Below are 14,437 nucleotides of genomic sequence, written 5' to 3' on the forward strand. Positions count from 1 at the left end.
TTTCCTAAATGCCTAAGTAATATTTATGAATAAAAGTTATATCCCTGTGGGATTTGACTGGCCGAGTCTTTGAGCAACCTGATCTAATTAGACCTGGCTTTATGCAAAGGATTTTATTAGATGACTTACAGTGGTCCCTTTCAATCTAAATTATTGTATACTGCTTTGACGATACAAGAATTAAAAAAAAAAACTCTGAATGATTCTCCATTTTTAATCACTTTTATAAGATAGCCAAGTTGTATCCTACTTAACATGTACTACATAGGTTGTGAACACTGAACATTTTAATTGGTCTCATGAGATACTAAGCCAAGGGACTTCTAGAAGTTTAAGTATATTAAGATGCAAATAAGTATGACACAAAAGATGAACTGCCTAATATACTAGTAAAGTAGCTTTGGTTTTTGACATAACAGCTTGTAGCCTCCAGGCAATTCTAATAACTGTCTGCATTAAAAGAATTGACAATAATATTTCAACCATTATTAAAAACAATTATTTAAACACAAAGTAGGATTCTTGTAAATCACCTGCTTTGGACTCATCTTTCAACAGGGATTTTAAAAAAGTCATTTTATAACTGAAAACCATAGACTTTCAGAATCAAGGCAAGAATGGAATCTGTTTCATAAGTATACTTACAAACAGGTACTTTAGTTTTCCAGATCATTTTTCAATGAAAGATCTAATACTTCCTTAGAAAAAAACCCCATAAAATACATATATAAATAGACCCCCAAACATATAGCCAAACATAACACAGTGGTGTACAAAAAGGGATATGTATTCAAAATGAATGCAATGTTCCTTGTATGCATTGCAAATCTTTACTGAACATTAAGTACTAGATAACACAGTTATAAATATTCTACAGTTTAGTTTTGCTGTTTTAAAGAAGCATTTAGGAATTTAAAGATACTTAAGGTTTGATACTACTGAGGTTTCTGATCATATATAGAATTGATGCCACTTAAGCAATTTATGAATGCTAACAGCTTTAATTCATAATTTCTATACCTAATGAAAACAACAGCCAAATAAATGGGATATTTATCTCAAAGTCTGCCAGTGAATTACAGAACAGCTTTAAATAACACAACAAACATTGACATCAATATACATAGCATTAATGGCAATGAGACCCGTTAAAACCATCATTTTGGGCAACAGTTGATTGCATGATAATATTCTGCTTCATTCTTTAAAGTATTAAAGTGGAAATTCAGAAGATGAAAGCTCTAATTAATATCACAACACTAGCATTTGTCTGCAAGTAAAGGGTCCTTAAGTAAACCAAATTAATGACAGTAAAAATGTCTATTTCTATCGTTTTCCAGAAGTTATTCCAGTACTGTAGTCTATTTAGTGTAGAAAGGTAATATATTAACTCATCACAAGACAAGATGAAAAGACAAGTTGGTGTAAAATTGTCCCTCATCTATACCTTGAGCTTTAGTTTCATCTAGGTTAAGGATTTAAAAAGCTGTTCACAATTGCTGTTTCACAATTCTGGGATTATATAACACCTTGAAAAAATAGGTGCACCAAAACTATAAGCATTTACCATCCCAAAAATAAGTTTTATTTACCTTCAGTTCTCTAACTCAGCATTAACTGGGATGCTGAACAGTACAAGCCTTGAGAATTTCAATGGCTCCTGGCTCCTTTTACCCACAATATGAACAAAATAACAGGTCTAAATTTTCTTTGTGGTTTGGGAAAAGAAATTTTATTTTAAATATGTGATTTTATCTTTTTTAGGATGAAGGAAAGTACTACTGCAAATTCTCAAGATCAAGCAGGTGAGAATACAAATGACTATTTAATTTTCTCAAATTTATTGTTCATTATTTTCAAGTTATTACCTACCCGAAAATAATTTCTGCTGCGTTGCTTCAGTTATCCCATGCAGTGGATAGATCCAGAGTATACTCTTAATTCCCCCATTCTCTGCTGCAGTAACACTGCTTGGAAAGTACATGAAGAGTATAAATACGATTGCTGAGATTTTTTTTGTAGGAAGTCATCTAGATTTATGAGCTGCTGAAGAGGTGAGACTACATTTTATTGTACTCTATAATGCTAAACACACATAAGAAAAATTTGAAATAAAATCCAACCAAATCAGAACAGCAGTAATTTATATCCACTTAGTTTAGTATTTGAATATTATTCTGTCAGGATATGAGAACATTTGGCCTGGTCTACACTCTCTTATGTCATGTCTACACTGAAACAAAGTTTATGCAATACATAAACATATCAACAGGACAATCATCATTAGCCCAAATATACTGAAATATTAGAAGTGTCTAAAAGCTTTCATTTACTCAAGATCCATAACTGCAATGGCAGCTAGTACCTTACATTTTCTTCATTTTAAGTTAGAAAAAGCAGGTATTGAAACAGATAAAATTCCTACCCTAAATCTGCATACTTTGCAGGTACATTAAAAGCTTATGTTGGATACCTTTCGCCCTCAAAATCAGACATTTGATTGCCCTTGGGAGCTACACATATATATCCAAAGGGGAAAATAATGTTAGGATTTAGTATCCTTGACCGCTTTTTCTTTTCCTAATAGAATACATTACCTTTTTAAATCTTTATTTAATTCAGCAGAATCTTCATAGGGCCAGTTTTCACCATTCTGCCTCATTACATGAATTACCACCACAGCCTTATACATCTGCATTGTATCTGGCATGAATAACACTGGGATGTCCAGTTTTTCTTTTGGAGCTAATAGGATTCCTGTAAGACAGAACAGATTGTTATGGTATTCTGAAATTTTTGAAAATTAGTTATATCAGTTTACTGTGATACTTCCTTTTTTCTTTTTGATAAACTAACATTTTATCATAGTGTAATGTTCTGTATGTGATAACAGATTTCATTTTACTCTGCTTTTGCTACAGCAAGATCTCATGTTATGGTAGCATTTGTGGCCTGTCTTCCTGTAATAAGGTACTTTGTCCTGAAAAGAGGAGTTCACAAAAAGTGTTATTTTAGACTTCTAATAACTGATAAAACTTTGAAATGAGATCCAGGAAGTCTCTGAAGATCCAAAACAAAGCAAGCATGATTAAGTGAATCTTTCATAGTTAATACTCAAACATCACGTGTAATATATGTATGTCAATCCCTTGATTTTCTAGGGCCTAAGTCATGGTTTTTTTGGCATCTGTGGGTTGCAAAACAAAAGAGTAATACTGCGAAAAGAAAAAAAAGACCAAACCAAAACCAATTGTTCATGTTCAAGAAATAATTGAAATATATTTGAAAGAATGTACATTATTATAATTCAAGCCATGACTTGTCTGTATGATTTTTCATCTGATTGATTTTGCTGTTAAAAAAACCAACAAAACAAGCAATTCTATGATGTCTATAATGAAGGTGGCCTGACAAAATGCATTTTTAAGGGCCATTTTCCCAATGATTTGCCAATCTGTCATGTGTCAGAACATTTACCACAAGATGCATTCCAGCTATTTCAGAAATAAAGTTATAGAAAAATTACACAAAGTAGAACAAGTAAATCACACAGATTTTTCACCACCAAGCTCCTTGCTCTGAAAAGAATTCCTGAAATTTGGTGCAACTGACATCTCAGGGTTAGGGTTTCAGCTTTATTTCTATCTGCAGAAAAATGTCTTAGTTATGAGTAACTACTTCTGCATTAAGATTTTAATCCATTTTTGTGATGCATACATGCTAATACAAGTTGATAAGTATAGTTACCTGAGAATGACTAAATCCGCTCAAGTTAGTATGCAATGGGACAAGCAGCACTTGCCCTGTGATTGCTGCTTCTGATGGCTGCTGCATGCCCAAAAAATGTCAGCAGGGAAACTTTATCTTGTGCTCCAAATGTTCATCTTCTTACAGCCTAAGTGCCTTGAGGTTGAAGTGATTACCTTTATGAAGAATTATCTTTTACTGTGTTATGTAGGTACATCCTATTATATAACCCTACCGGAGTATATGTTGTTCTGTAGCTGTAAAGCTTTAGCAAGAAACACTTTTAAAATAAACTAACCAAATTAGGATTGGAAAGTCAATATTAAATTAGGAAAACTAGGGTTATTTAAAAAAAAACAAAATCCCATAGGATGTCTACCTTTTTTGGCAACAAAGCCTCAAGACAACAAATATAGACCACTGCCTAACATTATTATGCATGCTACAAACAGTAGGGAACCCTTACCTAAATATATCTGTATTTCTGTAAGTAAGAGGCTTATCATGTAGTAGTTACGGAAATTAACCAACTGCTTTGCAATCGTAATTGCTTAATTTTTGTGTATTTGTAGAAGTTCATAATGAGATGAGCAATTTGACTGAAATAATTGCTTGAAAAGTCATGCATATTGAAATAGCTTGAAAATATCCTCATTAAAATCCACTAAAATGTTAATATCTAGATAAAAACACAAACTATATTTCTTCTTTTTTTAATAACGATTTAAGATTTTTCTTTAGATCTTAATTTTCCTATATGATGTGTTATCTATCAAGTACATAACCAAGATTTGAAAGATATACAATGTCAATACACATATAGTTGGCAATAACACGGTCAAAGGGTTTGTTGAAAACCTTTAAAAATTAGCAACTAGTTTTTTAAACCAGGATCTGAAATAACTAAGCTGACCACACACGTTGCCATACTTCTGAAAACGTCTGAACTAGGATCCATTCTTCTGGAACAGACGTCAGCTACAGCACCCATGTACTAGTCCCCATCTGTGAGAACAGAGGCATCCCTCTACCATTATTTACCCACTTTGGGCCTACTTTGGTGTAGTTAAGGCAGTGGCCAATAATATCTTTAAATGTGAAGTGTATTCTGCAGGATATATTTGCAATTATATTGCCTTGAATCCATGCATATCAAAATAGTGCAATCAACAACAGTATGTAAGCACTTTGTAACACCACTATGGCACATCCATGAGTTTCATTTGCAACTCTTTTAACTTATGACAAATAAAACACACGGCAAACTAAATACCTAGTTGTAATACATATGCATTGCATATAGTGCTTTAAATATAGCTTAATTATGCCTGTTACAGGATATAGTATATATTAAAATAATTTTTAATTAAAAACACATATGATAGCTTTCTGGGTCATTCTGGCAGAAAACTGGTTATTAAAGATCATGAAAAGACAAATTTTACAATATCTCTGTTGAAACAGAATGTATTCACATTTTTAATAAAAAAACCTTCTTAGTAGGAGCTGTTCATAATGACAATAATTTTTATATCACTGGACTTGCCTGCAGCTGTCAACTAACCAACTGATCATTAACTGCTAGTACAGATTTATTTCCTTATGGTTTGCCTAGTTAATAAGATAGATGAAATAGGCGTAATTGCAAAAATCACACATTGCTTCATCCTTCCCTTTTAGAGAAAGTGAGCCAGCAACTGTTAGCACAACAGATAATATCTATATGGATGAATAAGAATTACCAACTAAGTTGCTCCTGTTTGCCTCTGGACCTCAAGTACTATGCTACGGAAGAACTGATACCAACTGCTGATTCCTTATCTCCATGTAAGTATTTATACTGCAATGAGTATTCAAAAATTATTTGCAAGAAATCATAGTAAGACTCTTTTTGGAATAGAGCTGCATCACATTTGGTGAAAAGCTTTGGGACAGATTTTGATAATATCTCGCTTCTCTTTCTCCGTCCTACAGGCCATTAGGAAACAGTGATAGCAGCATAAGATCAGCTGACCATTTAAATAACTGAGGCCATCCAAGTCAAGCCAAGGGCTGCAATTAGACTCAACTGCCTTATAGAGAAGTATGCAGAGATCTGCATCCTCTCTCATTTCTTTTTTAGCTATCCTGTTCTTAAGCCTTGCCTCAAGCCTTTCCAAAGTCTGGTGGAGAACACTGACTCTGTAAAAGATTCCTTGGGTACCACAACCTTTGACTCTTGAGCCTAGAATTCAGAAATAAATTAGATAATTAAATGAAAATGAGTGTATTTCGAATTCCCTGCTTCACTTATGTGAGGCACCACATTGTGGTTGAGTTCTGTGTAATTTCTATGTCAGTCCTAGAAAGCATAACACTATGACAGCTAAAATTAATTAAAGTAATGAAGCAGTGGAAGTTATATGGAAGCTATAGCTGGGAAGTTATTTGGAAGGAATACAGATGGGTAAAAATGCATTTGTTACCTCTACAGTAGCTTAGGAAAATGTTTAAGAGCAAGCATCCTAGGCAGTGCCAGAGTGATAAAACTGTGATGGCGATGAGCAAAATATCCTGCAATATCTTTAAAAAGAATCATCATCCTCTTATCTAACTTTATCTTAAAGCCATGGTATTTTTGTATTAGTAAGGTGCTTTGATAGCAAATTTCATGTTGGAAGGACTATCTCATTGATGCGTTGCACTTTATTTTGTAGCACCGCAGAGTGCCTCCCACTGGTCATACCCAGAAGAACAGCACTCAGCTCAGATTCCATTCATTGAAAAAGATGTGGCAGAGCTCACTGTGTCTTGTTGAAGTCTGCTGGGGAGTCATTTAAGAGTGAGCATGTTTGTTTGGTTTTTTTTGAATCTTGATAGTTTCTCCACTGAAATTAGTATAGAACCATTTCAGTTAAAACCACAGAAGGCCCTGATAAAATTAGCGCTGGCCATAAAAATGTCAACTCAGTATAATCAGGTCTGTTTTCTACCATTATCCTCAGAATCTGGAAAGGGCAACCTCCAAAATACTCACAGACAGCAGCTGCTGGAGTTGCCAGCACTCCAGTAAGTATTTGAAATACACTATAAAAGTCAGGCCTGGATATTCGTCATTTATTTTCTCCTGCTAGAAGAGATAAAAGCCTGGATTACAGATGAAGCCTCAGATTTTTTATAGCAGCTCTTCCAAAAGGGTTCAGTGCTAAATTCCAGAAGTTTAATAATGAACAGCAGCATTTTGCCTCAATGGTTATTAAGGGTGTTTGGTTTGTTTGCATCTTTTTTTTTTCATTCTTCCAATGAGGCTGCTTGAATTTTTTATTCCCTTTCAGTAAAACATGATCACAATCCCTTGTTATGGATTCTAATTAACAAAGTGTAAGAATGCAGCAGTCTGTGTTAGTTTTGCAGTATTATAATTAGTCAGTCTCAATAAGTAAATACGAATACAATTTTCTGAATTTACAGCCATCACACAACAGCCAACAGCCTACATCTGTGAAGATATTCAAAACTTGACTGGACATGGTCCCGAACAACCTGCTCCAGATGACCCTGCTTGAGCAAGGGAGGGGCTGGATGGACAAGATGATCTCAAGAGGTTCCTTATCACCTAAACAGTTCTGTGATTTTGCAATTCTGTGATCATGATAGATCATTACGCTTTGTCTTGTTTCTGCTTTTAAGAATACATATAAAATACATTCTTGTTTGCTAAGCTAGATGCAGGCATCTCAGTGAATTGCAGTTGATATGAACAGTGCACCTCCTACAAAGGGAAAGGAAGAAGGCAGAACTAGAGATCACCCTGTCTTAATAATTAGCTTTTGGGTGCATGTAAAAGCAAAGAAGCAGTATATCAGCTACAGAAAGGTGGCCAAATACCCATCAAGGACTACAGGAACCTTACTATGACATGTAGAAATGCAGTCAGGAAGGCTAAGGCTCGGCTAGAACTGAAATTGGTCAAAAATACCAAGAACAGTAAGAAAAGGTTTTTCAGGTACATGAGCAGAAAGCAGAAGCACAGGGAAGGCAGTCCCATTCCTAAACAGGGCAGGGAAACTAGTTAGATATAATGCCGACAAGGCAGGGATTTTCACCAAGTTTGTTGACAACACTGGCAAGGTGGACAGAAGGGAGAGCCAACCTATAGAGAGACCTGGACAGGGTGGGATAGTGGGCAGGCAAGAACTGCATGAAGTTCAACAAGGGCAAGTGCAAGGTCCTGCCCATGGGACAACATAGCCAAAGAGCCCAGTACAGGCTAGGATTTGATGTGGCTGGGGAGCAGCCTTGCTGAAAGGGACCTGGTGCACTAAAAGCTGAATGTGAGGCAGCAGTGTGCCACTGCAGCAATGAAGGCAAATCAGATCCTGGGCTGCATTCACAGGGACACTACTAGCTGAGCTAGAGACGTGATCATCTCCCTCTACTCAGCATTGGTCAGGCTGCACCTGGACTACTGTGTTCAGTTCTGGTTTCCACAATTCAAAAAAGATGTGGGCAGACTGAAGAGGGTCCAATGGAGGGCTGTGAAGATGATCAAAGAGCTGGAGAACTTGTCCTGTGAGGAAAGACTGAAGGAGTTAGGTCTTTTCACTCTGGAGTAAAGAAGGCTCAAGAGGGACTTTTCACAGTTTTCCAGTACGTAAAGGGTATCTTAAAAGAGATGGGACAATTAAAATGGAATGCAATGCACTTGAAGTTAGTTCAACTTATATACAATAAAGTAAGTAAAAGAGCTAAAACTATAAGGATGTAAAATGCTGAAGGTTAAATTAATCTCATCCTGCTTTTTGATGTTTACGTCACCATTTTCCTTCTCGCAGTACAGTTTATTTAGGTAGGTGGGACACGAGAGATTCCTTCCACAGATGGTTCACAATGATTGTATTTCTAGGAGGACTCTCTGATTTCTGAATTATGGATTCTTCCATCAGAAGTTAGAGTTGTCCTTTACTCTGCCTCTGAGAGATTCAAAAATCACAGAATGGTTAAAGCTGGAAGGGATTTCTGGCAGACACGGTCCAACTCCCCTGCTCAAGCAGGGTCACCTAGAGCTAGTTGCCAAGGACCATGTCCAAGAAAGCTTTGGAGTATCTCCAAGGATGGAGACTCTACAACCTCTCTGGACAACATCACAGTAAATGAAGTATTCCTTTATGCCCAGATGAAAGTTCCTGTGTTTCCTGTCACTGAGTACCACTGAAAAGAGCCTGGCTCTGGCCTTTTTGCAGCCTCCCTTCAGGTATTTATGCACATTAATAAGATCCCCGCTAAGTTGCTGAGTTCCTTAGCTGAAAAAGTTAAGTCATGAATATGCAGTTCAGATGATAAAAAATAATTTCACAAATGACTGGTTAAAACGTGAGAAGTTGCTTTAAGAACTAAATGGCATAAATAAAGGAAGGAATCTTTGAGTCTTTAACTAAAAGGCTTCACATCATCACTGTCATAAGCACACAATGAAATGTATTAGATACAGCATGTTTTTAAGACTTGTTTGCCATTTTATGAATCCTGTGTTAGTACAATTTTGTATACTTCTGGCAGAGTCTTTCTGGCTTATTTCATTAAGTGATTTAATTTAGAATAATTTGTTTCTGGTACAAAATAATGGATACAAGTTAAACATTTGCTATTTAGATTAAAATAAATGGATTGAGAACAGGGCTCAGTAATTAAATATGTTGTTTCATTTAATGCACTTTTTTTGTTTTTAAACAAAGCATGTCTAAAAGGCCAAGCATAAAGTTTCCTTTTAATTTATAAAATTATCCTTCTCTAACTAATAGCCTATAGTGCAGTTGCAGCCAAAATCAAAATTGTTTTGACACCTATTACATTTATTTATCATTGAAGGGCAGTAACAACTAAGCTTACAAGGGTTAAGCACATTGAGGGAAAAAATGTTTTTAAGTACAGTAATTCACTTCTTTGGTGATAACTAAAACAAGAAATATTACACTTAAGATCTTTAACTCTGCAAAAAAATTAAAAATACATGTAATAGATCACGAAGATAACACTTTAGTTGGGTTAGATAGACAATAATTTTTCTAATCCCCAGTATCACCTAATATATTTCAGAACATCTCCATCACTTCTACATCACATCTGATTATCAAATTTGGTGCAAGAATGTTCTGCAGTAATACAGAGATAACATAACCTCCTAAACTGATTTATCACAGAACTTCAAAACTCCAAAACTGCGGTACCTGCAACTTTGACTTTGGGTAGGTGTTACAGACATGTCAAATCTAAAGAAAAAATTGCCTGGCATCAATACATATGCCACATCGTAAGATATTTTCCATCTCTTTTGTTATCTTATGCATTTGTCTTAGCAGCACTGCATATCTTCACAATTTCCCTTCAGAGGTGCTTTGATGACGGACTTTGGGATCACTTTACAGAAATCCAGTTGGTCAGCACATTAGGAAAGACACATCTGAATGAGATGAGAACAGTAAGAAAGCAAGGTTGAACATCAATACAGAGCAACAAGTAAGACACACATCAGAGAAGGAAAATTATTGTAAAGACAGGGAACAGTGGGCAATAGGACTGGAAAAACAAGCAGAACACCTGAGGGACCAGAAAAAGAGTAACAAGTATAGCAAATAACTTGCAAAATTATGTTATGGCAGAGAACAGAATGAGTGGAGGAGGCCAGAATGCATTATATGATCATCATTTGGCAGAGGCAATGCCAAACAGATAAGAGTAAGGAGTAAAGAAGAATAATCAAGAATGGGAATAGTAAGTTTCCTAATTAACGGACAGTCAACACTTTTTCTAAAACTTTATGGTGGACTGGCAGTTCTTCTTGCTTTTTTCTTCCAAATTTATTTTTTTTCCCTCCAATAATCTGGTAGACAGTAGACCTATCCCATCTTCTTTTGACCATTTTATACATGTGAAGATTGTTTATCATCCTTATTTCTGTGAAGACCACTTCAAAATTTTGGGAGATCATCTGGGCATCCAAAATCTAGTGGTCTGCAGCACAGTAATGTCCTAGATCCAAAGTGACAGAAAGCAGGAGGCATTCTGCAAAGTCAAAGGAAAAAATGCAGAATATCTTCTACATGAGCACTGTAAAAGATTCATCGACACACCTTTTCTCTGAATGATTCTATTTGTGACACATTAAAAAACCAGACAGGTAAAGAGTCAGTTATATTAGGTCAATTGGCCCTTCCTTAACTGAAATTTCATTTTATTTCTGTACACATTTAAATATAATTCTGATATTCTCAAAAGAGATTAATTGATAAATAATGATATAGAAGAATGACCAGAAACATAGTGTGGATGTAGAGGGATTGCTGAGGTGAGGTAGCTATATTTTTGAGAAATAAGATCTTAAATGTTTCATCCTGCTGTGGTAACAGGAAAACCTTTCCCCCCAGCTATTACAGTGAATTAACTGTGTTCTGTATATAACAAAACAGCCTACCAGCACTTAATAACTTGCCTAAATTCTTAACAAAAACTAGTAAATAACCACACAAATATTTAGAAAATGCAAGAGCCACACAAGAAATGTCATATGCTTTGTAAACAAGTGTGACTTTCTTTTTAGTGCCCAGCCACAACAAAATCAACAAGACTTTATCTTTTATCTCTTAAAGAAAGTTCAAGTTACCCTAAGATAAAGTATCAGCAAGTAAATTAAGACTACTATAGCGTCCCCTTTTCTTAATCTTTTTCTAGACCAAAGCACACACAAAAATGTCTCAAGTCCATGGTTGAAAAGAAACTGTAATTGATTCAGTTCAGGCGTAACTGAATTTTTGACATATGTCAAATATATGATTATTGTGGACAGATATAGTTTTACTTTCATTTTAAACTTTTCTTGGATATGTGTATGTCCTAGTCTGATCTCTGAAAGCACAGTCAAGTTCTGAAGCTATGGCAGATTTTAATCAAAATCTGCAAAGTGCTGTGAAATCGCTAATGTGCTGCTACATCCTTCTACTTTTTATATACAACCAAAAATTGTACTGCTTGTTACAAGTTTCCAAGACACATATCACACTTTATACAGCATACAGTAACGAGAAACAGGACCTGGGGGTGTTGGTGGACAGCAGGATGACCAGGAGCCAGCAATGTGCCCTTGCAGCCAAGAAGGCCAATGGCATCCTGGGGTGTATCAGAAGGGGTGTGGTTAGTAGGTCGAGAGAGGTTCTCCTTCCCCTCTACTCTGCCCTGGTGAGATCGCATTTGGAATATTGTGTTCAGTTCTGGGCCCCTCAGTTCAAGAAGGACAGGGAATTGCTTGAAAGAGTCCAGTGCAGAGCCACAAAGATAATCAAGGGAGTTGAGTATCTCCCTTATGAGGAGCGGCTGAGGGAGCTGGGTCTCTTTAGTTTGCAGAAGAGGAGACTGAGGGGTGACCTCATTCATGTTTATAAATTTGTAAAGGGTGAGTGTCAGGAGGTAGGAGCCAGGCTCTTCTCAGTGACAGCCAATGACAGGACAAGTGGCAATGGGTGCAAGCTGGAGCATAGGAGGTTCAATCTGAATATGGGGAATAACGTTTTTACTGTAAGGTTTACAGAGCGTTGGAACAGGTTGCCCAGAGAGGTTGTGGAGTTTCCTTCTCTGGAGACATTCAAAACCCACCTGGATGTGTTCCTGTGTGACCTAGTCTAGGTGATCCTGCTCTGGCAGGGGGGTTGGACTGGATGATCTTTCGAGGTCCCTCCCAACTCCTAAGTTTCTGTTGTTTTGTGATGTGTGCGTGTGTGTGTGTGTGTATCTATATGTCTTCAACTGACTATTACGAGTAGGATAGAATGATTACTCAGCACTTTTGCCTTTTCAGAGGTTGTTTACTTGACGTAGTTTATAAACTTTTGAAACAGCCAGTATAGTTATTATTCTCCACTCAGAGTCACACATATCTATATTTCCTGAGTTATGAATTTTCATAGTCTTAATAGTTATACTCTTCATCATTTGAGGTTTACAAGTTTCTGTAGTAAAGCAGAATTGAGCTCTAAACTGTTTTTTGTTTCTTAGTGTTCCAGAAAATAGACAAAGTTGCTAAGATAATCCCTCTTGCAATGTAATTTCTGCCCATTAATTTGATTCTACCATAACACAGTAGTTCTGTGAATGACAGAACCCACAATATTGTACATATATTTCATAGATAAATACTTCTGATAGTAGGAATAATGTTTCTGCTGGAGGGAACACTTCTGGACCGAACCCAGTAAATATCGTTTCTTTCCATTACTATTAAAAGGTTTTTTAGTGGTCTCACAAGGCAGGGTCTAAGGATTTGACTGACATTTGTCTTGGCATAAGTTGATTTTACCTTCTTTTATTTATGACAGCAATTGTTTAGCATTCAGGTTTGGCATAGGATATTAAGAGTTTACAGAGATATGAGTAAACATCTGTGCAGACTGAATCTGATACTAGAATAAAAAATGGCTTGCAAGCACGTAAACACAGGATGGTACCAGACATCCAAAACTGTAAACAGAAATCACAATGGTCACTACAGGAATACAATCTTATTAAACCAGTTTGGATAAAACAGAGAATAGAAAACTGAATAAATGAGAACCAGTACAGAGAAAGTTCACTTATGCAGACTGTGTTAAGATAACGGACAAAAATAAATCCAGCCAGATCCCAAAACCGTTTTGGGGGATTTTACTAGCCTTCTAAGCCAAAAATTGGAGACACTGACAGCTCTCTGACATCCCCATCCAACCTCTGCAGCTGGGGAGGACTGATGCTGTCAAGCTTAAGACCCAGGGGGAGACCAGAAGGATGAACATTACACCCAAAAAAAAAAAAAAGGTAGGTAATAAGAAAGTCTTTCTGTGGAACAATTTTAACTAAATTAACAGAGGCTTTTCTGTTTTATTGTTATCAATGGCAGTACTATTGTAACTGTACTAACAATAACTTGTCTTAGCCTGTCAAATTAGACAAGAATTTTTTTTCTCCACTTATGCACCCTTTTATCCACCGTGTTCTGTGTGCAACAACCTAAAACCCAATATGTGGCAATGCCAGCCCCAGTGTTAAGCCTTGAAACTTGTCATCAGATAATAGCCAGATTTGAACATTCTGAACAAACTAGTTACACCTATTATTCAACTTGAAAATAAATCAGGCTTAAGTGAAAATATATGGTCAAGCTCTTACCCACAAAGCACAATAGCAATTAAAATATGAAACACAATTTTAGATTACTTGTATTTCTCTCAAAATCTTTACACAGAACATTATTTCTTAAGAGCTGGGGGTTCAGCCTTTAAATTAACTCTTCTAAAAGTTGTCCCCTTAAACTTTTCTCCTACTCACAGCTTTACAGATTGAATTTCTTTGTCCTTGTAATTACAGGTAGAACATGCAAAGGTTAGCCAGAATATTGCTGCAAGGTAACTGAAGTATTTGGGTTTTGGCAAGGAGCTGATATCTTCAGAGAATAACCTCAAGGCTTGAAACCTCTATCACCCGCAAGTTACTTCTCTCTATAGTTCTGTTTCATGATTCTGAACGGGTTTTTTTCTCTCAGATAGAAAAATAATAATTTCAAAACTTTTTTCCTACTGTGTTTTATATGCTACACATATAAAATAGTGTCAGCTACAAAAGAGTTCTGTTTGCTTATTTGGGTTTAGATGTATTTTGGACTTTCCATGGAAGTAGCATATGATGCAGT

General features: G+C 36.0%; 1 protein-coding gene across 1 annotated transcript in view; it reads right to left on the minus strand.

Moving 5' to 3' along the window:
* The window catches only part of LOC104545622 (chromosome unknown open reading frame, human CXorf30), a gene marked incomplete at its 5' end in the record, with an annotated part of 89,273 nt that overhangs the window by 41,644 nt on the left and 33,192 nt on the right, over positions 1-14,437 (minus strand). The window contains one exon of the mRNA XM_010190810.1: positions 2,598-2,757. Coding sequence (XP_010189112.1) covers positions 2,598-2,757 — 160 coding nt within the window. The remainder of the gene's footprint in view (positions 1-2,597; positions 2,758-14,437) is intronic.

This window comes from Mesitornis unicolor, unplaced genomic scaffold (assembly GCF_000695765.1).
Source record: "Mesitornis unicolor isolate BGI_N332 unplaced genomic scaffold, ASM69576v1 scaffold4298, whole genome shotgun sequence".
NCBI lineage: Eukaryota > Metazoa > Chordata > Aves > Mesitornithiformes > Mesitornithidae > Mesitornis > Mesitornis unicolor.